This window comes from Neospora caninum, chromosome X (genome assembly GCF_000208865.1).
Source record: "Neospora caninum Liverpool complete genome, chromosome X".
NCBI classification, from domain to species: Eukaryota; Apicomplexa; class Conoidasida; order Eucoccidiorida; family Sarcocystidae; genus Neospora; species Neospora caninum.
In genome coordinates, this window is record NC_018396.1 from 2,172,744 (window position 1) to 2,199,797 (window position 27,054).

At 55.3% G+C, this 27,054-nt stretch overlaps 4 protein-coding genes across 4 annotated transcripts; 3 read left to right on the forward strand and 1 right to left on the reverse strand.

Annotated features, from left to right (window-relative positions):
* Window positions 1-369: 369 nt before the first annotated feature.
* Window positions 370-9,862, forward strand: NCLIV_047440 (putative DNA-directed RNA polymerase II largest subunit; the record flags this gene model as incomplete). The annotated part of the gene is made up of 12 exons (XM_003884295.1): window positions 370-1,359; window positions 1,550-1,643; window positions 1,894-2,065; window positions 2,576-2,915; window positions 3,521-4,240; window positions 4,559-4,824; window positions 5,300-5,936; window positions 6,223-6,498; window positions 6,698-7,198; window positions 7,503-8,934; window positions 9,102-9,263; window positions 9,747-9,862. The coding sequence occupies 12 exons, from the start codon at window positions 370-372 to the stop codon at window positions 9,860-9,862; spliced, it is 5,706 nt and encodes a 1,901-aa protein (XP_003884344.1).
* A 2,212-nt stretch (window positions 9,863-12,074) lies between these two features.
* NCLIV_047450 (putative ribosomal protein L14p/L2 domain containing protein) lies at window positions 12,075-12,443 on the forward strand (the record flags this gene model as incomplete). Its single annotated transcript, XM_003884296.1, has 1 exon — window positions 12,075-12,443. One exon carries the CDS (start codon window positions 12,075-12,077, stop codon window positions 12,441-12,443), a length of 369 nt encoding a protein of 122 aa, XP_003884345.1.
* A 4,161-nt stretch (window positions 12,444-16,604) lies between these two features.
* Window positions 16,605-19,886, forward strand: NCLIV_047460 (putative 50S ribosomal protein L13; the record flags this gene model as incomplete). The annotated part of the gene is made up of 6 exons (XM_003884297.1): window positions 16,605-16,693; window positions 17,420-17,558; window positions 17,973-18,141; window positions 18,623-18,687; window positions 19,198-19,256; window positions 19,706-19,886. 6 exons carry the CDS (start codon window positions 16,605-16,607, stop codon window positions 19,884-19,886), a joined length of 702 nt encoding a protein of 233 aa, XP_003884346.1.
* A 3,814-nt stretch (window positions 19,887-23,700) lies between these two features.
* Window positions 23,701-26,222, reverse strand: NCLIV_047470 (conserved hypothetical protein; the record flags this gene model as incomplete). Its single annotated transcript, XM_003884298.1, has 2 exons — window positions 23,701-24,197; window positions 24,407-26,222. The coding sequence occupies 2 exons, from the start codon at window positions 26,220-26,222 to the stop codon at window positions 23,701-23,703; spliced, it is 2,313 nt and encodes a 770-aa protein (XP_003884347.1).
* Window positions 26,223-27,054: the final 832 nt, after the last annotated feature.

Sequence of the window (27,054 nt, forward strand, 5' to 3'; positions counted from 1 at the left end):
CTGTTTCGGTCGCAAGCATCAGGGCTGCACACGCCCAGCCCCCCAGCGCCCCTCCAGAGGGCTTGCCTCATTCAACAGGGAAAAGACACCCGGATCTCCCCGTGCGCTTTGGTCTTTAGTTTCCTTTCCCCGCGCCTCTGCGTCTTCTTGCAGCCCCCACGTGTCCACGAGTGTACATACACACTCACCCGGCGGACTCGCACCGAGTCCGTCGTTCTCCGCAAACGCACCACGCGTCGCGTCCGGGGCACAAGCAGACATTCCCTTTTCGAAGGTCCTTTCTCTCGGTTTCGCAGCTTGACGCCACTCCCCTCGCGTTCGCTTCTCCGTTCGGGTCTCCCCGTCTGTGTGTTTTCTTTACTCGCCGTGATGTCGTCTCTCTCGTCGTCCGCAGCGCTGTACTCGTCGGCGCCGCTGAAGCGGGTGGATCAACTTCAGTTTGGAGTGTTTTCTTCCGAGCAAATTCGCAAGATGTCTGTCTGCGAGGTGACGACGTCTGAACTGTACGAGCACGGGATGCCCAAAGCGAACGGATTGAACGATCTGCGTCTCGGGACGCTCGACTACCGGCAGCAGTGCCGCACCTGCAACATGGATGTGAAGAACTGCCCAGGGCATTTTGGCCACCTGAACCTTGTGAAGCCGGTCTACCACTACGGCTTCCTCGGCGCCGTCCTTCGAGTCCTGCGATGCGTCTGCTACGCCTGCGGGAAGCTCCTCGTGGACCGCCGGGACCCGAAGATGCAGCAGGTATTGAAGATTCGGTCGCCTTCGCGGCGTCTGAAGCACGTCCTGGACGCCTGCTCCGGACGAAAGCGATGCGAAGGCTACCTGCCGCTTCCCACGGACGGGGCTCCCGCGCCACTCGCGGAGGAGGGCGAGGGCGGCTGCGGCTGCGTCCAACCGCGCTACTTCAAGGAAGGGCCCAACATCATGGTCCTGTTCCCTGACAACCGCGAGGAAGGCGACGAGGACGTCGCGGAAGACATCCGGCGGATCTTCGCGGCGGAAGAGGCCTACACGGTGCTTCGGCGCATTTCCGAGGATGACCTCAAGATGATGGGCTTCGACCCCGAGAGAGCCCACCCCGCGTCGTTCATCCTCTCCACGCTGCCGATCCCGCCTCTCGCTGTGCGGCCGTCTGTGCAGTACGGCAGCGCGCGAAGCGAGGACGACTTGACGCTGAAGCTCGTCGACATCGTCAAAACGAACCTCTCGCTCAAGAGACAGGGCGACAGCGTTCCCAGTGCGGTGCTCCAGGAAATGGTCATGCTGCTCCAGTACCACGTCACGACGCTCTTCGACAACGACATTCCCGGCATGCCGGTCGCCACCACGCGAGGGAAGAAACCGATAAAGGTGGGAAAGAGCGCCGCGCGGAACTCGGGTGTGTTCTCGACTTTTATTTCGGACCAGCAAACTCAGAAAAGAGGCAGATTAGCGCCACAAACCCTCTGGCGACGGCGCCACGTGGACTCATGAGCAACTCGGCGAGCTGGGGACTGTTCTGTGCACGAAAAATGCGCGTTTTTCCCCGTTTTCCGTGCAGTCGATTCGCGCCCGGCTCAAGGGGAAAGAAGGACGGCTCCGTGGCAACCTCATGGGAAAGCGTGTGGACTTCTCGGCGCGTACCGTCATCACGGGTAAGAGGTTTTGCTCCTAGTCCCGTCGGTTCGCGGCAACAGGCCAAACGGGTTCTTCGGACTCTACCGCGTTCTCTTGGTTCTCTGCCGCAGCCTCTTTTCGCTGTATGGGCGACTGGCCGCTCTTCGTCTTTCTTCGCGCTCTGCGCGAGTAGAACTCACGCCGCCCGGTGTGCATGCATCGCCACTTCTCTTTCGTCTCGCTCCCAGAGTAGGTCGCCCTTTCTTCCTCGCCGTCGCGTTTTCGCAGGAGATCCGATGCTTCCTATCGATACAGTCGGCGTCCCCAAGAGCATCGCCATGACACTGACCTACCCAGAGTTCGTGACGCCCCTCAACATCGGCCAGCTCCGGCAGCTAGTCAAGACAGGCCCTTTCGACTGGCCAGGCGCGAAATACGTCATCCGAGATGATGGCAGCAGGTGCGAAACGCGCCGGACAGAGACGAGTTCCTCTCCCGTTCGGGGACGAGTTTCTTTTGCACTCGGGTCCCTCTTGCAGGGCCGAGAAAGACCCGCTCGTCTCCCTTTGGCAAAGCCCGTGAATATTCCCTCACAGACAATACTTCACCCTTTTACGTATACACACGTATTCATATACACATATACATATATACATATATATATATGTATAGGTCTCTTTCCACCCGTGCCGGTACACACAACCGGGCGGTGGGTAGGCCGTTGCGTCCGTACGTCTTGTATAACAATCGCCTGTCGATATATATATTGATTCGTGTCTTTGTAGTTTTGAAGACATATGAATGCACCTGCAGAGAGGGTTGCGTGCGCGCGTTGCGGGGGGGGGGGGGGTGGAAGACGCGTTGAGTGGAGATTTCTCGTTGCCGCGAAGGAGGCTGGCGCACAGTGGCTGTGTGGCCCGCTTGCGGCCTAGGATTTCCTTCCCTTTTCTTTGCGGCGTGCGCCTCGCAGATTCGATTTACGTCACGCGAAGAAGGGCGGCGAAGTTGTCTTGGAGGTTGGGTATCGGGTGGAGCGCCACATGCGAGACGGCGACTTTGTGCTGTTCAATCGACAGCCTTCGCTGCACAAAATGTCGATTATGGGGCACCAAGTGAAGATTCTTCCATACTCGACTTTCCGACTAAACCTGTCGGTCACGTCTCCGTACAACGCCGATTTCGATGGAGATGAAATGAACTTGCACTTGGCGCAAAGCGAGGAGACGCGCGCCGAGATCAAGCACTTGATGAAGGTTCCGAAGCAAATCGTCTCGCCGCAGGGAAACAAACCGGTTATGGGAATCGTGCAGGTGAGGCCGAGTGGGGAGAGCTTGTGGGTTTGCGCGCGGCGGGGGCGGCAGTCGAGAGCGAGGGACGAGAGAAGGCGAAAGGCGAGTGCGCGGAGAGACAGAAAGAGGACGGCGAGAGACGTTCTCTCTGTTCTGGGTCGGCACTGCAGGCCGCCCGCAGTTGAGATACGACAGCTTTTGGACGTTCGGGCGAGCGATTCGATTTCAAAGGGAGTTCCATCCGGGAGTTCAGCCGGCGTTTTCCCCCGGGTGACTGCCTAGACTCTGCCGTCTGAGCGGCCGCATATGTTGCCTGCGTCGCTTTTCCTTTTCTCCCTCGTGCCCCTTTTCAAAAGGCCTCTCGTGCTGTGACTTTTTTTCTGTCTCTCCCTGTCACGGTCCTCTTTTTCTGTGGGGTGAGCGCAGATGAGACGGTGTCGTTGTCTTCCTGCCTTCGCGCCGACCTCTCTGCTTTCCGAGGCCCCACGACTCTCGCGTCGAGTTCGTTTCTGGAGGCAACGCGAGAGTCCGGCTCGGCGGCCTCTCTCTCTCTCGCGGGGTTTTCCACGAGTTGCCTGTCTCTTTGGCTGCTGCGCGGTCTCTCTCCCGTGTGTGTGTGTGTCCAGGACTCCTTGTTGGCGGTGAGCAAGTTCACCCGGCGGGACACTTTCTTGACCAAGCCGATGGTGTACAACATCCTGCTGCAGATTCCGTACTGGAGCGGCGTGGTCCCGCCGCCGGCCATTGTCCGTCCAGTGCCTCTGTGGACGGGGAAGCAGCTGTTCTCTCTGTTGCTGTTCTTCGACTCCTCGGTCTCGGGCGGCAACACGAAGACGCGGATCAACATGCAGCGCGACGTGGGCGCGGGCCTCGTGGATCGGAAGAAGGAGAACCTGTTCATAAGTGAGCGGGACGAGCGGGTGATCATCCGCCAGGGCGAGTTGCTCGCGGGGAAGATCTGCAAGAAGATCGTCGGATCTGCCAGCGGGTCTCTGATTCACCTGCTCTGGCTGGAGGCCGGCCCGGAGCGCACGAAGGACTTCCTGTCCACGCTGCAGAAGCTGACCAACTACTGGCTCCTGCATCAGGGGTTCACCGTCGGGTGTAAAGACATCATCGCGAACGAGGAGACGAACGAGAAGGTGCGAGACATTCTCGACCAAGCCAAGAAGGAAGTCGACAAGTTGATTCGCCTCGCACACCGCGGCCGCCTGGAATCGCAGCCCGGAAAAAGTCTGCGAGAAAGTTTCGAGGCCCGCGTCAACAAGGAGCTCAACAGCGCGCGCGAACGCAGTGGAAAAGTCGCTGCAGAGAGCCTCGACGAATCCAACAACATCATGGCTATGGTAAGAACAGAGCCGCGCAAACGAACCGACCCGGAGAAAACGCGACTCCCCGCTGTGCAGGGGGACGGACAAAACGACGGAGAAAAGAGACATCCAGAAGAAACGACTGGCGAGAAGAGACGGCCGGCGAGAAAAGGGAGAGAGAATCGATTCGGTCGACGCGCGGCGCGAGAAAAGGGAGAGAATCGGTTCTCTCGACATGCGGCGCGTTGGGGGCGCCGACACGGGGGACACTTGGGAAGGTTTTTTTCGCAGGCGGCCGGAACTGCTTCACTTCAGTGTGCTCTGTGTGCCTTTGCGCTGTTCCCCCGCGCGCAGGTGCTGGCGGGCTCCAAAGGAAGCACCATTAACATTTCCCAGATTATGGCCTGTGTCGGCCAGCAGAACGTCGAGGGGAAGCGTATTCCTTTCGGGTTCAATGAGCGCTCGCTGCCGCACTTCCACAAATTCGACTATTCGCCACAGAGTCGCGGCTTCGTTGAGAACAGCTACCTTTCCGGTTTAGAGCCTCACGAGCTCTTCTTTCACGCCATGGGTGGTCGGGAAGGTATTATTGACACGGCCTGCAAAACTTCAGAGACAGGGTGAGCGAGGCAAACTCAAAGACGCGAACGCGCGCACACTCGCCAGACACAAACGCATCCGGTTCCCTGCCAAAAAACAGAGCCCGAGGGACACCCATGCGCCACCAAAGAGCAACGGGCTCTGTGCAGTGGAAATTTCCCGTATACGTATATGTATATATATATATATATATATGTATACATATGTATACATATGTATATATGTATGTATGCAGCTCTGAGTGTTCGTGTGACCAGTACGTGTGTATTAATTTGTGTCTACAGCTGTATATGCATGTATAATGGAAGTGCGAGACGAGCGTTCGTGTGCACCTGCACGTGTAGTGTCTACCGACGACTCGAGGCATCCGTTTGTGCCGACGTGCTTGGTGTGTCTGACAACGGACTTGTATTTGGGTGTCGAGTGCATGCGCCGAGGCGCGCACGAGAGCGTGGACGCGAGGTCGTTTTGTCTCGGCTATGTTCCTGCGTTCAGGTACATTCAGCGGCGTTTGATGAAAGCCATGGAAGACGTGATGGTGTACTACGACAGGACGGTGCGCAACTCGATCTGCGAAGTTTTGCAGTTTCTCTACGGCGAGGACGGCATGAGTGGCGAGTACGTTGAAGACCAGACGGTCGAGCTGATGACGCTGGACAACGAGAAGCTGAAGCGGCTGTATCGGCACGACGTTGACCAAGAGAGCTACGGCAAGGGTTGGCTGTCGGACGAGATGCGGAACGAGATCCTGACGGACTTTGAGTTGCAGCAGCCTCTGGAAGAGGAATTTGAGGCGATCCGCGAAGACAAGAACCGACTGTGTCGCCACATTTTTAAAGACGGCGAGACGAAGCAACACATCCCCATCAACATCTTGCGGCTGCTCGAGTTCGCCAAGGCGCAGTTCCCCAGCGGTGACAACTCGCGGAAGCAGAGTCCGATTGAAATCGCTCGGAAAGTCAACGAGTTGCTCAACGACAAACTGGTTGTCGTCAAGCAGACCACGAACGCAGACGCGATCTCCGCGGAAGTGCAAGAGAACGCCACCATCTTCATGAAGGCCCATCTGCGAACGGTGCTGAACTCGCGGCGACTCCTCGAACGCGAACGCGTCGGCCCGAAGGCGCTGCAGGTACGCTGAACCGCCGCAGCTCTGCCAAGTGGGAAGAGAGGCTGAGACGTGTTGAGTGTGCACCTTATCTCGCCGTCGAGACGAGTGGAAGCTGGGAAACAGCCGCGCAAGAGAACCCTTTCTGTCATGTGTACGGGCGGGAGATGTTTGTGGGCCGCCGAAGCGACTGGTGGGAGGGCGTTTCTCCGTCACCCTCAGAGGCTGCATGGGACTTGACTCGGAAGTGAGGTTTCCGCATGCACCCGGCGTCGCTGACTCTTTGGGTCTCTTTCTCTTGCGCTTGCAGTGGCTTCTCGGAGAAGTCGAGCGGCAGTTCCACCGCGCCCTCGCGCACGCCGGCGAGTGCGTAGGGGCGATTGCAGCCCAGTCGATCGGAGAGCCTGCGACGCAGATGACTCTCAACACTTTCCACTTTGCTGGTGTCGGGAGCAAAAACGTAACGCTTGGTGTTCCAAGGCTGAAGGAGTTGATCAACGTCGCGAAACAGGTCAAGACGCCGTCCCTCACGGTGTATCTGCAGGACGAGATCGCCATGGACCAGGAGCGCGCCAAGGACGTCCAGGTGCGCGATGACACTGGAATCTGAGGGGACGGAACGCCGGAGGCGAACAGCTGGCGTCTCTTCTTTCTCCTCGCGGAGCGCGTCTTTCGATGGCCTGCGCGATTGCATCTCTCTCCTGCTCTCTCTGCCCTCGTTTTTGCTTCGTGTTTCGTGCGTCACTGCCTCTCTGCTCTTTGCGTCGGTCTTTTTCTCTGTGCAGACGCACTTGGAGCACACGACGTTGGACCGCGTCACGGTCGTGTCGCAAGTGATTTACGATCCAGACCCGACGGACACGATCATCCCGCAGGATCGACAGTGGGTGCACGACTACTACGAGTTCCCGGACGACGACGAGCTTCCAAACAACTTGGGCCGTTGGCTGCTGCGCATTCAAATGGCCAGCAAAGTGATGATTGACAAGAAGTTGACGATGAAGGAGATCGGCGAGAAAATCTACGCGGAGTTCCCGAACGAGGAGCTAGACTGCATCTGGACGGACGACAACAGCGACGACTTGGTGCTCCGCATCCGCATCAAGCACCAGCCGGGCGTGGGCGAGGGCGAGGAGAAAGAGGAAGACGACGTCTCCGAAGCGGAAGACCGGTTTCTGCAGAAACTGATGGTCCAGTGCCTCGCCGGCATCACGCTGCGCGGCATCACCAACATCTCCAAAGTGTACATGCGGGAAGAAGCTCGAACGGTCTACAATGTCCAACTCGTGAGCAGCCATCGCGGGGAGCCGTTCTTTTTGTTTGAGGGGTCAGCCGAGAGAACCGAGACCAATCCCAGGCACTCTCTCTCTCTCTCTCGCCCCGGGGGGAGTATATATAACGGGCAAAGAGCCTGGCGCGGGTGCATGGCTTTGCGGGAGCGCGCAGCGAGGGCAGTTTCTTCGCGTTGACCCATGTCGTTTCCTGCACTTTGTTTCGCGAGCGTTGCCTTCCTGGTCTCGCACGCGTCGTGTGTGCCTCGCGATTCAGGTGACGTGTGCTTGCCTGTCTCTCTCTCGGGGTGCGCTGCAGGGGAAGTTCGAGCGGACCAACAACTGGGTGTTGGACACAGACGGCTGCAACTTGGAAGATGTGTTGCCCATTCCGATGGTGGACCACGCGAGGACGACTTCGAACGACATGACCGAGATCTTCCACGTGTTGGGAATCGAGGCGGTTCGCCGCGCGCTGCTTCGGGAGCTCAGAGCTGTCATTTCGTTCGACGGCAGCTACGTCAACTACCGCCACTTGGCGATTTTGTGCGACACCATGACGCAGAAGGGCTACTTGATGAGCATTACGCGCCACGGAATCAACCGTATCGACAAGGGGCCTTTGATGAAGTGCAGTTTCGAGGAAACTGTCGAAATTTTGATGGAGGCTGCCGTCTTCGCCGAGGCAGACCACCTGAAGGGAGTCACCGAGAACATTATGATGGGGCAGCTGTGCCCGCTGGGCACGGGCTACTTCGACGTTTTGATCGATGAAGAGAAGCTGAAGGACGCGTCGCACAACCTCGACGGTCTCGGCGGCGCGGGAGGCGACTTAGAGGGGGGACTCCTCGGCGGCTCGCCGACGTCGGCCGCCGACGGTCACTTGATCACTCCTGACGGCTCCTTCACGCCTTCGCCTCACCAACTGAACTCGGTCTTCTCCCCGACGCCCTTCTCGACAGTCTACACGTCTTTCGCGACGAGTCCGACGAACCCTCTGTCGCCGACTGCGCTCGGCGGATCGCATGCAGGTGTCGACACTCAGCAGCTCGGTGGGAAGTTTTCGCCTACGCAGCAAACGCCGCGCTCGCCGACTTCACCGCTGTCTCCGCTGTCGTGTTTCTCTCCGAGAGATCCACACAGTCCCCTCTCTCCGTCCGCGGGGCCTCCCGGAGGCGTCTTTTCCCCGACCTCTCCGATTCTGGGCAGCGCACTTGAAACGTCTTCGCCGTCTTACTCGCCGTCTTCGCCCCAGTCCGCGTACTTCCAGGGGAACGACGGAAGCTCCAGCGCCGTGGACATGGTGATTTCTCCGGGGGGAATTGGCGACGGCAGGGTTCGAGGCCCAAGTTCGTACTCGCCTACCTCGCCGACACTGTCTCCTTCGTACTCGCCTTCGTCGCCGCCGAGCTACTCTCCGACGTCTCCCGCCTACTCGCCGACGTCCGCTGTCCTGAGTGTGACGTCGCCAGTTGCCGGTCCGGGAGACGGCAAGACGCCTCTGAGTCCGTTCTCGCCGAGCAACAATCCGATGTCGCCTCACTTCTCTGCTTCCTCTCCGTCGTACTCGCCGACGTCCCCCGTACAGCAAAGCAACCCAACTTCTCCGACGTCGCCCTTCTCTCCAGCCTACTCGCCGACTTCCCCGCGCTACTCGCCAACCTCGCCCATGTACTCTCCGACGTTCGCGCCGTACTCTCCTCAGAGCCCGAGCTACGGAGGCGCGCCGGGTCAGGGGCCTCTCTCGCCAAGTACGTCTCTGGAAAAACGTGGTGGAAAACGAGGGAAACCGTCCACGTATCGGCGCGGAGAGCTTCCGGCGGGCGCTGAGAGAGAAAGGGAGAAAGGGCGAAATCATGTGGACGAAGGCGATCGGGAATTTGCCCCTCTCTCTCTGTGGCTGGCGTTCTGTGCTCAGGCTTCACGGTCCAGTCTCCTCGGTATTCGCCGTCTTCGCCCGCTGCGTATTCGCCGACCTCGCCGATGCCAAACGTTGCGAATTCGCCCTCCTATGACGACGCACACGCACCTGCAAGGGGTGGGACATACTCCCCGACTTCGCCCATGTATGAAGCAAATGGTGAGCGCGAAGAATAGCGAAGCACACAGTCTCTTTTCCGCGCACGCTATGATGGGGTGATCATGTCCCCCTGTGTTTTCACGTCCATCGTGGGGTATCTTCTGTCTCCCTGTCCTTGCAGCTGGGGCCAGGCATTGATCCACTCGTGCGTATGTGTAGCTCCTCTTCCGAAATACGCAGACACATTCACAGAGGCGGGGAAGAACGTGTGCTCTGTGCATGCCCGCATGCAGATTTTGGTGTAAAGCGACTGGGTGGGTAACAGGGACCGCTTGTGTCGTGTAGTTTTGTGAGTTGTTGGCATTCTCTCGCTCAAACGCCATGCTTTCTGTGGGACGGGCCACAAAGCGTCGACACTCTGAGTAACTAAAGCAGAACCTGATGGTACTAGGAAATAGGAGATCGCGTTAGTTCGTGGGAAATCCTTGCGCCTGGTTTGGCCTTGAGGCTCGAAACGTCTTGCGGGGAGTATGTTCTGCACAGATCCCTTCTCGCCGGACCCCTTCGCCGCCGAGGTGATCGACGAAGTGGGAGATGTGGCTGCTTTGGAAAGTCCGACAGAAGATGCAGGCGACCTGAATCGAGGCAGTCGTGCCTGAGCGTAGCCGCTGGAGACACCTGGACGAGACGACGAGCTTGTGTGAAACTGCTAGACGTACACTTGTGCATTTTCCGTTTGGAGAGGGAAGCTTCCAAGTGGCAAGATCCCGATTCATTGTGGGTCGTACGAGGTCAGTGGTTGCGTAGGTTGTTTCTGTGGCCAGTGAACGGATGGGGTTGGGGAAAGCGAGGGGAAAGTCGGTCGGCTCTTTCGCCTTTTCTGACTGTAAATCACGTCGTGGTGAAAGTCAGGCAGCAGGACAGTTTTACTTCTTCTTGAGTAAAAACCGAGCCTTTCTTCACAGTCAAAAATTTACCAGCTGTCTCGGCCTTCTGATCCGCATATGGAGGAGTGGTCAGCGCCCGTTTTAGCAGAATCTTGACACAGAAGAGCTGACCCCAGGCGGGAAACGTCTCCGTGGACGATTTCTCCCCCTTGCAGCGGCCGTGCTGCGTGTCAGAGAGACTCCTCGAACGCGAATGACCGACTGCTCTCGCTTTCAGAGAGAACATCACGAGAGATCAGGTATCCGAATCTACGGGTTCGCGAAGAGAAACACAGAGTTTGCCTGTAGCCGTGCCTGTTGATGTGGAACCCCGGAGCCGGTTTTTCGGGTCAGAGACCTGTGCACGGCAATAAATGGTCAGGGGCAGAAAAAGAGCCCGTCTGGGGCGAAGGGGCTCCCCTAGCGAGACCGTCGCAGGGTTAAACCAATTATTTATTTGTAAGCATGGCGGCGGAAGATTCTCGCAGGAATCGTCTAGACGGTATCGACAACTCGCGTTTCACATTCAGAGCGTCACAACACAAGAGGCGACTCCCCAGTTTACGCGTAACGGTAGTTTCTTGGGACGAGTACCAGAACCACAGCCCTTTCAAATGCAGGAGAGCTCGAAACGGTGAGCAGGAGGCAATTGCGAAGGCCTCTCCAAATTGCGGTGAGTTCCGAAAGGTGACACAGTGTCTCTGATCTACGGCTGGCCTCGGCGTGGACGAGGCAGTCTGCGACTCTTGAGGAGTGTGCGGAGTGCTGTCGTTAAAAGTCCACACTGAACGGGAATGAAGCCTCGAGCTGTCCCTGCTTGATGTCGTTGAAGACGCATTGAACGGGAACGCGTTCTCTAGCTCTCTCTGTTCAATACCAACCTAGCTAGAGTTGTCTTTTCACGAAAACCCACCTCACGGCTTCGCGATACCCTAGCTGACTTCTTTAGGTCGCCTGCTCTGAGGCACGACCCCGGGTCAGTCCACCAATAGTGTTGTGCTCGTTTTTGTTTTGCGGTAAGACTGATTCTATTTCCTTGTCCCAGACATTGAAACGTGTGGAATAGGGAGAAAATAACGCAGGGAAAACCATTTATATCCCAGAAAGGATGTCACTTACAAGAAACTGGCGCGTCCCGCGTTTTACCTACCCGACAAGCACAACCGGCTCCGGCCTGGAGAATGTCGACTTCGTGCATGCGCACATGACCGCCGGCGGTTCCCGTTGGCCTCTCGTTCGACTTTTAGATTCAGTGACTGTCTGTTTTCCTGGCATTCCAAATCATTAATAACTTTTCAAGCATTGAATGAGGGGAGTGACTGAACCACGGAGAGTGAAGCGTTTTGACGACTGAGAGTTCTGGACTGCGATGTTCTCTCCTCAGAGCGCGAATTCGAGGTTTTTCACTTTGCGAGAACGCGAGGCTCTCTCGCTCTACAGTTGTGTTTTGCGGTCATTAATTACTGTTTCATCAAGTCTCACGAATCAGCTGTTCCGTTTCGCTTTTCCAGGGCGTTTCACTTGACAAACACAGCGGTCGTTCTCTGTGTACACACGCATGCAGTCGTTGACACGAACAGTCGATGGAAAACCTGAATCCTGTGTGACCAGGGCGAAGTCTCAGGAGCGAATTTACTCTATTGTCTCCTCTTTGCATCTGTTAGATTTTCTCGGCATTAGCCGAGTTTCGTGTTTGATTTTCCCGTCTGCACAGCGCTTGCACAAGCACGATCCCTTGTTCAGATTCTGTTCAGCCTCGCTTCTATGGAGAGCCGTGGAGAAAAACAGCCAGAGATTCTTGCTACCGCATTCCAGGAACGGTGTCTGGGATCGTTTGGCATGAGTTGAGGAAGAGCAGACGCTGCGCTGGTTTGGACTGGAGCTGTTTGAGCGGAAATGCAGGCTTCGTCGACTGCTTCGTTTCTCACTTCCTACATGTGACAAAATGTTTTCCCTTTCCAATTTCTGTCTGGGGTTGTGGAGGCAGTCGATTGTGCGGTGTGCGGATAACACCGGTGTGATCAAGGCGTGCATTATTGGCATCAGGAACAAGTATGGAACTGGGAAAATCGGTGCGCGCATCCGCGTATCGGTGCGTGACAAAACCCCCGAATGTACCGCCCCAAAGATGCCGAAAGGTGTGATTGTGAGAAGGAGAAAGGAAACCCGTCGGAAAGATGGCAGCTACATCAAGTTCGACGAGAATGCTTTCGTCATCATCCAAAAAAACAAAGCCAGAGGGACGAAAATAAAGGGACCTGTGCCGATGGAAATTCGGCACAATTGCAAAACACTCGCCAGATGGATTTTCTAAACTGACTGGGTGGCCTATCAGGGAGAGGGAAGACCACAAAAACTGAACGAAGAATAAAAACGCAGGAAAACACAGACCGGAGGACATACATTGAAGTCACATAATCATACACCACTATATGAGCATATATATATATATATATATATATATATATATATATATATAGGATCGGGCGGGGTAGCAGTCGGCGAAGGGAAACACTGGAAACAGGTCGCGTTTGAGAAAGGGTGTTTTCCGTCGACCGAATTTGTGTGGTAATCCGTCGAGTGTATTGTCTGTTTTATTCGAAAAGGGGATGCGCGACACGGTTAGCTCGTCGAGTGTATTCTGTTTCTCCTTTCCATAAGTCTTGCGGCGTCTCCGTGGGGGTTCCCGAAAACTGAATGAGCGCAGTCGTCCTGTAAAGTCCGTGCATTACCACAAGCTCTGATGGAGGTCTGAGATACAAACTAACGCGCCTGCCACAGCCAGGCAATTCAATCGCCGTTGGCTGAGGCGGTGGGTAAGAAACCTGCCGTGGACCTACACCCTGCATAAACCGTAAAGCAACTCGCGGAGTGCAGTGAACTTTGGGCCTAAATGCGCACATTGAAGCAGGCAAACTTTTTTTCTGGCGAAGGTGACGAAGCATTGCTTCTGCAACTGTCACCACGCCCCATGGCGTTATCCTCGGCTGCAGCCTTCGTGGATTAAGCCACGCTAGCAGTCTGATGGTTTCAAACGCTGGTGATCAACGTGAAAAAAGTCGATTGTCGTGACATGTGAGGCATGGAAACGGTATGCCTAGGTCCGTTAGAATCCCGTGGCTCCAATGTACATGAAATTGTTTCTGAAATGAAATGTTTGTTGCTCCGGTCCGGTGGAAAGAGTTCTCCCAAAGAACAACTGTGGCAATTCTGTTTCGGCTGGGGTGATAGAAGAAACTACTCTCTTGCCGGTTAACATGGATGCTGTCACGTTTGCTCATTTCCGTTTAGGGAACTTTTCGCTAGAAAATAACGGTTCATGGTGGAAGGTCGCAGATTTGCATGCACCGCCGTACAAACGACAAACCGGAAACGAAAGATGGCCGTGGGCCATGCAGAGCGGTTTCGTCTGATCGGAAAGCCGTTTAGATCTGATTACGCCGTCCAGAGAGACACTCGAAAGGCATATAACACCTCATGCGCGCCGGTCACTATGGAGCAAACGACTTTAGTGGATATTTCTCCGTCTCGCCGAAAGACATACATAAACAACTGTTCCCCACATGTGCCAAATCGTCCAGCGTAACCTAGGTTTGGGCGTAAACAATTACAAATATATATATATATATATATATATAGTTTAGCGACCAAAGTCTCACTGATATGGGTCTATATATCTTTCTCGACCTGTGAACGAGAGTTACTGAAGTGAGTAGGGAACAACAGAAAAAAATTCTTCACTGGAACGGAGGCCTGTTACAGCTCCTTTCAGAGTCGAATTGCTCACTGCTACCGGGACTTTCTACGAGAACCTTCGCACCATTTGACTGACGCTGGAGTGTTCTAAACTGCGGATGTTCAGAGAAAGGGTTTGGAACGACGCTTGGGAGGCGCCGCAGAGAAAAGGTCCACCGACGCTAGAGAAGACGAATTGATGTTGCTGTTGCGGCAAGCACAACGAACCCTGATCGAGAATTCAGCAGCACTCATGGAATCGCAAGTGATGAAGGAAAAACGCTGCTGCAGTCTCTGTGCATCTCTTTTGTCTTCTGAGCCACACAGCGGTCGGCGAAGGGACCGATGTCAGCCCTCACTATTCAGTGCCTCTCTCTCTAATACCCTGGTTGTGAACCTCAGTGATTACATTCCTCTTGCCACGCTGTGGACTAGCCTCATTCATTCCCTTTCGGAACACTGCTTCCCTCTTTTCGTCTAGTAGTGTACTAGACTGGCGTTGCTAAGAAAACTGTTTGCGCTACGACAACTAGATCGGTACCGGTGACTTTCCCAAACCAGTTGACAGAGCGCCTTATTCCCCTCCCCCCAATTCACACGCCAGGCACGAAGATGCTACATTGCCACGCGGTGGTGCTGGGGCAAGACGTTGTTGGAAGAAGTTTGTTCTGTGTTTTCGTTGGTTGAGAGACACATCACTAGGCGTGTTTGATGTTTTCGTAGCAGATTCACGCAAGGGCTCGTTCCTTTTTCCCAACCAGGAATCGAGTAGAATTTTCGGTAGGGTGCGTTCAACAGAGAGAAAACCTGTGGCTTTCCGCAGTAGGCCGTTCAACCTGCTTTTGTGCAGAGTGACAATGATCAGTAGCGTCTCGCCCAAGAAGGGCACTTCGATCCGACGATGACTTTCGCCGCCTGCTCCAGTGAGGAGTCAGCAGTAGGCAGAAAGAATAGAAGAAAGGAAGGAGCAAGAAAGAGCCGAAGAACCGGCGAAGATAAGCAAGGACCGAATACGATAGAGACACACGCACAAGCGGAAACGTTTAATAACGCTAGGTGGTCTTCGGGTTCGTTGGCGTTATGCTCTTTCAAAAATTCGTCAGCAAATGGAGCTTGCGCAAAGCCTTCTGGATAACTTCCCTTTTGACCTGTCTAACATCAGTTTTTGACGTTATCATGATATATCGCTGGAATATCGACTACCTGGGGATCCCGGACAAAGTTTGGTACTTCTGCAGTGCTGCAATAATTGAAGAGGTGATTAGTATGTGAGCGTTCATGCCTTCATGTGTCCTGATTTCCCGCTTGTGTCCACGCCAGGTTGAAAGTACCATGTACGCCGTCGTCGCTGGCGTCAACAACTTTGGAAGTTCTCTGGCCAAGTATATGGGCAACTTCCTTTCTGTGTACCTGTTAGGCATAAAAACAATGAACGATGAGAGGGGCAGTTGCAATTTCGATAACCTTGACCTTGCTGTCATCATAGGATCTGGGTTATGCCCCTTGCTGCCTCTTGCACTGACTTTCTTCCTCGTCCCCAATGTCGGGGTGGATGTCCATTTCGGTGACGCTAGCTTCGAGGAAACAAACGAACCTTCAGATTATCCAATACAGCTGACAGCAACCCTGGTCCCTTTAGATATAGATGGTATTCAGATGGCTCTGTTTCCACAGTAGTTATCATCTTAACTATGCTCCGCTAACACAATAGAACTTGGATCCTGTAGACTTTTGAGACATGCAAGATCTAAACCAGTAGTGAAACTCGACGTATGTCCCCACGAAAAACAGGTAGTTCGTAGAAACCTAAACGACGTTCTTCCCCAGCAACCTCAACGCAGTCACATAAAAACTGCGGCCTCCACAGAAACTGACCACGTGGACAACCAACCATGAATCTCCGGCGCGCGTCCGGCGCTCGTCCTTCGGCGTGGCTCCAAAAGCACAAAACAGATGTGTCTTCGAACTGCACGTTCTCCATCGTGTGCCTGTACGAGTATGTGCGTGTCGGCGTACACTGTTTTTGACAGGATATCGGCAGCGGTCCCACTGACGCATTTGTACCATCCGGTTGAACAATGTATTTTCTGTACGATGCATCCCGTTTTTTCTTCTCAAAATGCTGGTCCGACAGCTCCCATCTTTTCAGAAGAGTATACTGAGCGGCACTGCTTCGCCTCAGCACTGGCTTCGGTATGCGTGCCTGTCACGTAGTCGAGCGCGGTTCGTTCGCTGTCTTTTGCGCATGCAACTCAATCTGTGCACACTTTCGCAAAACGGACAGCCCCAAGGCAGCACATCTGTCGGGCAGGAGAGCTTCCTCGGGCGGTGTCGCTCACGGATTGTTCACTTCCATCGATTTCTGTCGTCAATTCTGTGACTTCCAGTCTTCGTTTGCGGCACAAGAACAGCCAGCATCCGGAAGGATTTCACAGGCGAGTCGTCTGACCCCACCGAGCAGAAATCCGGCCACCTGCAGATCGTGTGATTGTTTCTTTCTGTGAGTCTTTCGACGGTACTGGAGTTGACTTTTTTGTCTCGGTTCTACTGGTATGTAGGCCTCTCCTCTTCGTTCTGTTTCCACGCGTGTCTTCTTGGCCGGGTCAAAATGGCCCGAGCGAAGACCCAGCTCTCACGTGGAGGTGGGTCTGCTTTCTTGAGTGTTTCTCTTTCGTAGTTCTTCGAGAAGAGAAAACCCTCTCGTTTTTGCGCACATCCTTCTACTTTCCTTCTCTCCACCATGTGGCGATCCCTTCTGCGCCTCTCGCAAAGCTACCCGAAAGGGTCTTTTCACGAAGGCCACATCAACCCTTTCGCCGACGTCCAATGGTAGGACCTGCCTCCCACGATCATATTGGTGGGACCTCCGCCGTGCAGTGTATCTACATTGCACTCTCGCAAGGCCGCAGCAAAAGGTGCCGATCTGCTGGGAGGTCTCTCCCTTCTTGCTTTGCATTCTTGCCCAAATGCGGGAAAAGATTTGCAGTGAGATAGCAAAGCGAAGATCGACGAATCCAGAAATCTTCAGTCTCTGCAGCAAAACGCAGGAATGGATCTGCACATCACCTTCGTTCCCAGTTCCGCAACACGGACCGTGAATGCTACGACGAAACATTTTCTATTTCTCTGTGCTTCGGGAGCGCAGCTGCGTCGCCGTCATCCCCCCTGCCTTTGCGAAGCCATATATATATATATATATATATATACATATATATCGTATATTAAGAGCCTTGTTCCTTCGAAATGGCATTCGACCAGCTGGAAGCGACAAGATCCTAAAACCCTCACGTCCTTATCTGTACCAGGGAGTTGTAATTATGTCGTAATCCTTTTTTCCCATCCGTTCGCTGTCAAGGGCCTTTGGAAGACCCTCGTCTTTGCACACCTCTCGCTGTTCCGTAATCTGTGGCCGTCGGTACTCTCACCATCTGATGCCTGTCTCCTCTGTGTCTCGAGAAACAAGACCGCAGGCAGTGCTGGTATTGATTGTTTGGTCCGTGTGTATCGAGAGAAAGTGGAAGGAAATATATATTTGCGCTGTCTCTCCATTTGCAGGATAAGCCGGCCGTTCATGAAACGTAATATGCCAAGAGACCACCACCCCCTTGCTAAACAGCACACCAGTTTGAAGGCTGTGACGATGCTGGATGAAGAGAGTGGCAACCACTGGCATGTCCTGGACGGCAAAGGAAGGGTGAGAACTTTTAAACTCGCGCTCTCAAGTGCATCAGAATCGGCCGTTGCCGCTCCACGGTTGTTGACCCGTTCGTGAAGTAATCCCCGGGGCATCTGTTGGATAGCTTTTGGCGTTCCGGTGTCTCTTGCACGTCCATTTGCTCTCTGTTCCGTATCAATAACTCGCGAGTAGCCGCTAATCTGCTTGGCGCTTTTGAACGGGTGTGCGATCCCACCGTTGCCCGTATGAAACCCTGGGATAGCTGCGTTCTTCCCTCTCCTGTTGGCTCGGTTTCTCTCTCCTTTTTTCCTTTCCATTTTTGGGTTCGGGATGCGCCCGTTGTCAGGACGTGGACATGTGCCGTTCTTTTTCGGATGGCATGTGCGTGGATTTCCGTAGTTTTTCCTGTCCCTTTTCCTGCGTCTTGTGCAGAGCGTTGGAGGCTTAGCGGCGCAAGTCGTTCGTCTTCTCCAAGGGAAACACCGCGTCGACTTTACGCCGCGAACTGCGGCGGGAGACAGCGTCATCGTGGTGAACGCCATTCATCTCAAGATGGCGGGTCACACATGGGATACCAAGGTGTACAAATTCGATCGTAAAAGTAGGGAAGAAAAGGCGAAAGCGGCGTCATCTCTTCGCTACGCGCATAGGAGCACAGGTCAACAGTTGCACGGGTTCCTTCGAGGCCACCTCTACTCGCCACATCCACTGAGGTTCATTTTCGTTGGCAATATCCTATTGTCTGTCGTGATTAGTGCCTCCAGGTACTTTCCAAAGTCTCCTTTGAGTCATCGTTTGCCTCTTTCCTCTCGTCCTCACACTTAGACGCATATGCACATATGCACCAATTTATATTTACATATATATATATATATATATATATCTGAGCATACGCGCGCGGTCTGTGGCATATACGCTTTTTGGGGCATGGGAGAATCTGCTGTCGTCGTAGCGTGATAGGCTGCGCATGCTGGAGAGGACAGGAAGGAAGCGAGACTCGCAGGAGGCATCCTAGGCGGCGATGGTGGAGAGGCAAATGCAACTTGGCAACCCCGTCTCTCTTTGTTTTTGTCTCCTTGCAGCTCACCCCGGGGGGCCGAAGATCATCACGGCCAAGACGATCATGGCCCGGAACCCTGCTATGATTGTACGTCTCTTCTGTTCCTGCCAGTGTGAATCACAAAAAAAGCTTCTCTGTCGCCCTAGCTTCACAGAAACATCCCAAGAATGAACCTTGTCTACAGCTGCGGCGGCGGGTTTCAGGCAGAAGCGCTGAAACCGCGGCCGCAAAGGCGATACACCCCACCACAACTCCCACGTCTGTGCGTTTCGCAACATACGCCGAGTCCTCAAGTGAAGTAACCTTGGTCAAAGCATCCCCAGTGTGGTCTGTGTTGTGAGACACTCAGCCTCGTGTACAGGAGAGGAGAGACTGTTTCTTTATCACTATAACATCGTCGTGCCGGTCGCTGGGTGCCCAGCGGAGACAAAAGGAATGCAGCGGCAACCAGGGTGCGAGACTCCGGAGAATCCGGCCCTCTGTGGGGCAAGTGGAAAAGAGACCGCAGTCTGTTGATAACGAAATCATGGGAATTCGGTGGGCACAAGATCGCGAAATGCTGTTTCTGGTCTTCCATCTTGTCCGGTGTATATGCAGCTCAACTTGGCTGTGAAACGCATGCTGCCACCTAATCGACTCCGGCCTGTCATGTACAGGTGAGTGTTGACGTTTGTTTCTGGTGCTCCTCAGCGATACTCCTTTGTGTTCTTCTCTCCTGTCAGAGTGCACCCCGCGCCATTTTCTCTCAAAAGTTGCTCTCTGTTTTCCGTTGACCCCGCACGCGTCGCTCCTCCCACATTTTTCTCAGCGGCTTTGCTAATAACGGCTTCTCCGTTTCCTTACCTCTGTTCGTCCTCGCTGCTCCTGGGTCGGGTCTCTGTGCGGCGTTCTTCGCCGGGGATGCCAGCCTCTCCTGCCCAGCTATTCGCGTCGTCCCTCCGTCTTGTCTCCGTTTCTGCCTTTTCCCGGCTTGCGCGCTCTCTCCTGCAGCTGCGCGCTGACCGGCGGTGGTCTGTTCCAAAAATATCCTCCTGTGGCCTCTTTCTCGCGCCCTGACACCTGCCTTCTCTGTCGCTTTTGCTGCGTCCTGGTGTCTTTGTCTCAGAAAGTTGTTCGTCTATGCAGGCGCCTTGCATCCTCACTGGCAAGTCCCCCAGGTCATCGTCCCTGCCAAGCCCCCAGCGGAGGTTTCCTTCTTGCCTTTTTCCGTCGAACGCGCGGATCCTGTTCAAGCGGCTGCGCGTATTGCAGCCCTAGGGGAAAGTATGAAGACGGCAGCAGACTAGGGCTAGTTCTGCCTGAGGAAAAAAAAACGCAGAGACATGCGACATAGATCTGGCTTTCTCGCCGTAGAGCACCAGGCGACAATGGACACCTACGCAGAAGGTTTTCCCTTTCCTACAAAATCACGGAGAATCATGGAACTGTGCTGTCCCTCTAGATGAATAACCGAGCTTAGTTCGACTTCTTCCTTCCTCACGTTTTTTTCTCTCGTTGCAAGGACAACGGAAGGGAAGAGGGAGCGGCCGGGTTGGAGGAGTCCATGATTCGGCAAGCTTCTTTTCCCCAGCGGCAGGCCTTAACCGCACTCATTTGTCCCTGTACGTTGGGTTCCTAAAAGCGGCATCGCCTGTGTCATTCTCAGGGAAACCTAGTGCTTCCACGTTCTCTCCTTTTCAATCGTTTTACGCCTCTTCGGTGGTACCATTTCTGAAAAACTCCGTCCCTGAACGTCTCAAAGGCAGAAGAATCTTTTAGCACAAAGACATGGGAAAAGGTCCATAGGGACTTCTAGATATCGCGCCTTCACCCATCCACGAATCCAGCACGAAATAGAGTGTCGGAGCACTCATGCCCAGCCTCAACATTGGCTCACGCTCTGTGGCGTTTAACGCATTAACCTTTTGTCAGAGCGAAGACGGTATGGACGGAGTTAGTCGATATTCTGCGCTACCGGAGAGTGTATGTATTTTGGATAACTTGCAAATACGTCGAAATTCACAGAATTTTCCCCCTGCTCAGGTCGTTTCACCTTTGTGAGCGACGATCACCGTTGCTTTACTTACTGAAGAAATCGCTTTACTGAAAAAAGCAATTTTAGACTACGAAACGGCGCCGTTCTCTACGATGTGTTTCTCCTTGAATGCCTAACATGCACAGCGGGGCCGTCGGAGTGTGGAGGCCGACATGCACAGACAAGCTGAAGGAGACATTGTACGCCTATACATGCATGCGTATCTAAGTACGCGCCCTAACTACATATATGTATATAGGGTATCCGCACGGTTCAGTAAAATGACTTCATGGTTACAGCTACAACATTTCTGTTTCTCTGTGTAACCGGCACGAGTTTCTGTCCTCCCTTTCGACCGATTAGGTCGCTAGTAAAACGAAGGGCCTTCCAAACATAACTCTCCGCGTTTTTGCGGGTAACGGTAACAGGTGATGCCGAGCACCAGACCCGTGCTACAGGTGCCATCAAAGGCTGACGCTGACACCATTGCCATATAATCCTTATTGGAGCACCCCTTCATGGCGCTTTCTTTTCATCAGTTCAGGGAACGGAGTCTGTCTAAAAGCGTCGTTTTGACTCCATTCTGTGCAGTGAACGCTGCACCTGCGCGGCTGAGGCGAATCCATTTGAGAGGGGTAACGTTACGATGGTTTAATTAGTGGTACGGCTTTTCTGGTTTCTCCTAAGTGAGGCCAGGTGTGGACTTGGTGTTCGAGCAAGCCCTTACTTTTACGACCGGGTCGTTCCCGATTTGAACAGCGTGAAGCAGTGAAAGAAACGAGTAACGCGCTTCCCTACGGACGTTTGGATTGGCGGAAGCGCGGCAAATGCACATCTCTATTGCTTTTCTACATGACTCACAAAAACTGACCGTTTGCTGATTGGTATCCCACATTAAACGAGAGAGTCGACGCGCACTCATGAACGGCTTCGGGTCCCTGCAACGACGCAGGAAAAGAAAAAACGAATGCTCGCACATCGCGAAAAGAACGGCCTTCTCGTTAACGCACGAGCGGCATGTTACGTTTCTCCAAGGAAAACACAGTTGAGTGCGTAGCAGCAAGACATGACCTTGGGGGAAAAGAGCGACCGGAAAAGTTATTTCTGTCGAGGTGGATGGGCCCATGTGTTATACACTCGAAATCAAAGTCGTGAGACGTCACGCGCGCAAGGCCGGTGAAGGGAACATTCCTGGAAAAAGCAAGCACCTCCCCCGCTTCGGTTCGCTCCGAAGAGGACCGACTCGTCTCGGGAAAAACAGGTGGATAGACGTCTCGGATATATAATCCGCCACGGCCACTTCTAGGTCGACGCGACCGGCAACCCAAAAATCTGCCGAACCTCCTTCGTGCATGACTGCACGCACGCGCTTCTAAGGTGAGATTCCCATAGTTAGAGTGCGCCGCTAATCAATTGCCCGGCTGTAAACCTGACCGTCTCTGAAATGTGCTGCCACTCATGGCTCCCCGCCGTTTTAACGTGTCAGGACACCCTAGTTTCCACGCACGGCGGATACGCCGCGTTAGCGCGCCCTCGCTTGAATCGCTACACGAAAAACGTCTCCTTCTCTCCTCCCGGCAGCCTGCGTCACGTTGCATCGTACTACCCTTCACACATGTTGCCTTCTCTTTTCTCTTTCTCTTGACAGAAAAAGAACAGCGCCCTCAGATGCATGGACGATGAGGGCCGGTTCGTTTCTCCCCGCACATTCCCGACGTCCCGTGACATGTTTCATTGTATCACTGCCCTCTCACTGGAACACACGAGCTGTACATACACTGTAACACACGCCTATAGGGCACAAGCCAGACCGTCTTTTCTCCAAAGCCTCGTGATGGCAGAACAGTCTGAACTCGCCGCGCTGTTTCTGTCGTCCCCATTTCCGCTTTCGCCTCGCTTTCCACAACATCAAACGTTCCTTTCGTTCGCTCGTCAGACATATGAAACACTGCCGCCTCCGTGTGATACTTGCAAGGACGGGTCTCATGGCGTGGTCACACAGACGGTCGCCTCAGGTCTTTGGCGCCTGCAGGAAACTGAGAACTTCCTTTCTCCGACTTGAGCTGTCTTCCTTCGGCGTTCTCAGGCAGAGGCACAATTGCGGTGTACGCGGCAGCGGGGACCGGGTCCGTCACCTGCCTTTTCCCCTCTCTGGCTGCTCAGCTTTCCACGTAAAAGGACGAAGATCCCGAACGCTGCGCATGTCCAGTGGTTCGAAAAAGAAAATGGTTTTCTGTCCAACATAGGGGCTCGTTTTCCACTGTCTCCCGTGCCTGCCGCAACGCCGTCTATTGCTAGTCACATCTATCTATAGAACAGCATGTTGATACAAACGCACAGATCAACTATTTCTCTCCCAGTAGATCGTCCGCAGCACGATAGACAGGCACCGGGCTGGGAACGCCTTTTGGCTTCCGTTCGGAGCTACCTATATTTGCGTGCGGCAACAATCGGCATTCCGAGTAACGCATATCAGACGAGAAAGCAAATCTATACATTCGGGTACGGATGGACCGCCGCACAGATGCACATGGCGGTATATAAAATATGCACAGTCGACGAGCGAGAGCACACGCCAGAGAGCATCTAGACAAGCATGTATACCATGTGCCCGGCTGGACCGCTTCACACACGAACCATACATGCCCACAAAGGGAAATTCTGCGGCAACACACGAGAAAGCACATTGTCTCAACATACAGATGCATATAATCTCTAAATGAATGTAACGCGAATGCGGGTGCACACCAGAGATCCAAATGTATGTTCACATATCCTGCGGCATTCGTACCGCTCTCGATATTCCACGTCTCTCTCACGGACTCTCCGGTGTTTTACTCTTCTCGTTTCCCGGACGCACGCGCTCGAAGGGTTGCGCGATCAGAGAGACACATCATCATTCTCTGAACCTGGACGGCAGCGTATCCTTCCCTCGCTCCCCGTTGGTTTCCGCTAGGTTGTCCTGCGTTTTTGTCCCCTGCGGCTTCGCGACTTTGCGTCTCAGCGGGGTCTCTCTCACTCTCTCTTCGCGCCTAAAGTGCGACGCTTCCTTTCTTGGCGCCTGTGGCTGCATCTTGGTTCCAGCTTCACTTCCCGCCCTCTGCGCCCCGGAGCCAAGCTCGGCCCTCGACGAGCGGGTCCGGCACCGGCAACCCCTGTCTCTGGAAGCCGGCGCGGAGTTCGGCGACGTCGGCACCCAGGAGGATCGCCCCCAGCGACAGGCAGAGCACGCCCCAGACGGTCGCGTCGCCTCTCGCAGCGGCGTCGAGGACTGGGCGTCCGAGCACTCTGGCGAGTTTCCACTCCAAGACGCGCGCCGAGGGAAAGGGTTCAATGCCCCAGCCGAACCAGCGATCGGGCTGGAAGCGCCCAGCGGTCACGCCGGCGGCCTCCAACAGCGTCTTTGTCTCCACGGGCAACGGCCATTCCGGGCGCCCTGGGGCGCCTCCGCGCAGGAGACGCCGCAAGTAGGCTCGCCGGTCTTCCGCACCTTGCAGCTGTTTCTCTAGGGAGAAGGACGGGTGCTCGGAGAGAGCAGGAACGCCGCCGATTCCGCCTCGCTGCACAGAAAGAGTGCCGACACCTGGAGACACAGCCAGCAGAGAAGAACGCGCGCCGCTTAGCACACACGGGGAGCCCAGGGGGTCGGACGGCTTCTTTATCATTCGAGAAGAAAAGTGGGTTGCAACGACACACAAGACGTTTGGCCGGGAAGCGCACCATGCAGGACAGCCCCCCTCGACTGCGCTGCAGCTGACCCGCCTCTTTCACGGAGGCTGCGCGACTCCTTACCTACGGTTCCGCCCCTTCTAGGAAGCGCCCGCGGCAGCGGCGAAGGATGGAGAGAAGCCGATCGAGGGGACGAAAAGGAGACAGTCTCCGCTGTCTGCGACGCCCCGGTTCCACACCCTGCACGGGGCGATGTTGGCGCGTCATCCGAAGAACCCTGGGAAGACGCCCCCGAGACGCCATCGCCACGGGCGTGTCCGCCAGAACTTTGGGTGCCCGGTGACGCACTGCTCGATCCGCGAGAAGCCACCACACGCGCACCAGCCGTTCCCGAGCTCCCGGCCTGTGCCGCGCCCCCAGCGACAGCGGCTGCGCCTCGGTCTTCTCCGAGGCGCTTGAGCGTCTGTGAAGAGAAAGCGGCACCTTCTTCCCGAGCAGCAGAAACGCCTTCGTGTCGTGCGGCGACTCCAGACTTCTCGCCCTTTGCTGGCCCCGCGCCCGCCGGCTGCGCTGTTCGACCTCTCGCGACGCCCGTCGAGGCGACGCTCGCGTGGCTCGGCAAATCGGAGGCCTGCGAGCTCTTCCGCTTCTCCGCGTGTTCACTGGAAGAAGCTCCGTTGGCGGAAGGCGCCGCCTTGCTTCTCGCCGGGAGCGCGAATTGACTGGCGGCAGACCGGCCTCGCGAGCCGCTGGGTGTGACGGAAAGAGGGAAAGGAAACGGCGGAGGGGGATCGACAGGCGCAGTTCGTGCGCGGTAGCACGGCTCTACAGTTTCCAGTTCTTGAGGCGTCTCCTCAGGCGGCGGAGCCGATCGGTCTTCGCTGTCGCCTGGCGCTGTGGTGAGGCGAGTGCGAGCGGCGGCAGCCCGCGGAACTGCAGAGAGGATCGAGGGGAGCATTGGCGAGTTCAGTTGCTTGATCCAGGAAGGCAACTCTGGACCCTCTGGAGAGGACGGTGGGAGCGAGGGCGAACGAGACGAGGGAGTGGAGCTGGACTCCGAGGCAGGCCCCGCGCCGGCCGACGACAGCGCTGGGGAGGCTACAACCGCCGCGTCTAAGGACGAGGAGGCCGAAGACGAGCACGATCGCCCCGCATTTGCGGTTGGGCTCGAGTCCTCAGCCTGAAGAGACTGCCGGAGACTTTTCGCGCCGTCTGGTGGCCGGGCGAGAGAAGCGGATGGCGACGAACCGATCGAACTCGAAGGGGCACGGGACGCTGGACGTACAGCCGAGGGCGCAGCACCGGGGCGCACCGCCGGCGACCGCTGTCGTGGAGAATGGCCAGACACGCTGCATGCCGACGTTCGGTGATTGAGGCAGCTGGAACAGGCTGACTCTCCCTGTGGGCTTTCGCTCTCGCTGTCTTTTCCAGAAAGATTCGATGCTACCGTACCCTTTTGCTCGGCCACGTCAATGGACGCTGTCACGCGGATGGAGTGGGGCGAGCTCGGAGCGGTTGTTTCGCCAGGCGACGCCGCCTGCTCGCCATTCCCTGATGCCGACAAAAGCTCCAGGACTTGGCCAACTCTCGAGCTTCGTCGGGTCTCCCCTCCGGCCTCCGCCCTGATTCTGCCCTCACTCTCGCAAGAACTCGAAGCGGGGGGCGGGCGCGTCTTGTCGTACCCTCTTCTCGATCCCAGGATGCGGTGTACATACACCGGAGCTTCATCGACTGCTCCCTCGCCCGTCCCCCGTGGGTGGTCGTTGAGTCGGCGAGCCCCTGAGGAAGAGGCATGAGAAGTTTTTTTGTCGGCATTCGACACAAGGGAAGAGGAGTCGTAGACACTTGCTTTCTTCGGGGGTGGATCGCTGTCCACGTCCGACACACAGGTGTCTTCCGGACGTTTCCGGAGGCGAGTTTTTGACGCACAAGACGCCATCCGTGGCACGGCTGTATCTGCTACGGCCCGACGCGGGCGTCGAGAGCTCACAGTGGACTCTGACAAAAAGTGTTCGAGGACAGAGAAAACGTCACGAAGGTGACCGTCGCGAGGGATGAGTCGAGGGCGGATCACGGTTCCGCGGGAACAGTGCGAAGATTTGGACCCTTGAGAAGCCAACGACGCAGACCGCTTCACGTGCACCAAAGACTGCGCTGCCAAACACAGAATCGCTGACGGAGTCAACGCCAGAGGCGGAGATGTTGAGGCGTGCGGGCTGTTTTCACTCCTCCAGTCGAGGGACCGCAAACACGAAGACAGCACACACCAAAAATATCGCAAAGTGGCTTCGTACGGCGAGGCCCTCGACTCGTCCACAGTCATTTATCCACGTCAATTCTTACAGCTGAAACACAGGAATGCCGGGAGACGAAGAAAGACACCAATACCATAAAAACTCAGCGGAAAAGACATCATGCAGACCGGACGTCGAAAGACCCGAGGCAGGGGGTTCTCTGCACGGTGCCTGTTGAACTGCGGGTTCAAATTTTGTGTGCCTTCGTGTACCTCATCCGAGACCGACACAGTCGACGGTCACGTCAAACAGAATCCACACGGAACAGCCTCCAATCTTAGTCTACCGTGCAGGCTTGAACGGATCGACTTGTGCCGAATCTTGCACCGGATCAGATGTTTCGGGAGTTTGCTGAGGGGCAACGCGGCATCGTTCAGAAAACTCGAGAGACGGGGCCCCCGTACCTGCCGAAAGGGTGTCGGATAACTTCATTCTTTCATCTTGCCCGAGTTGCCGCGCGACTTACGGTAACACAAA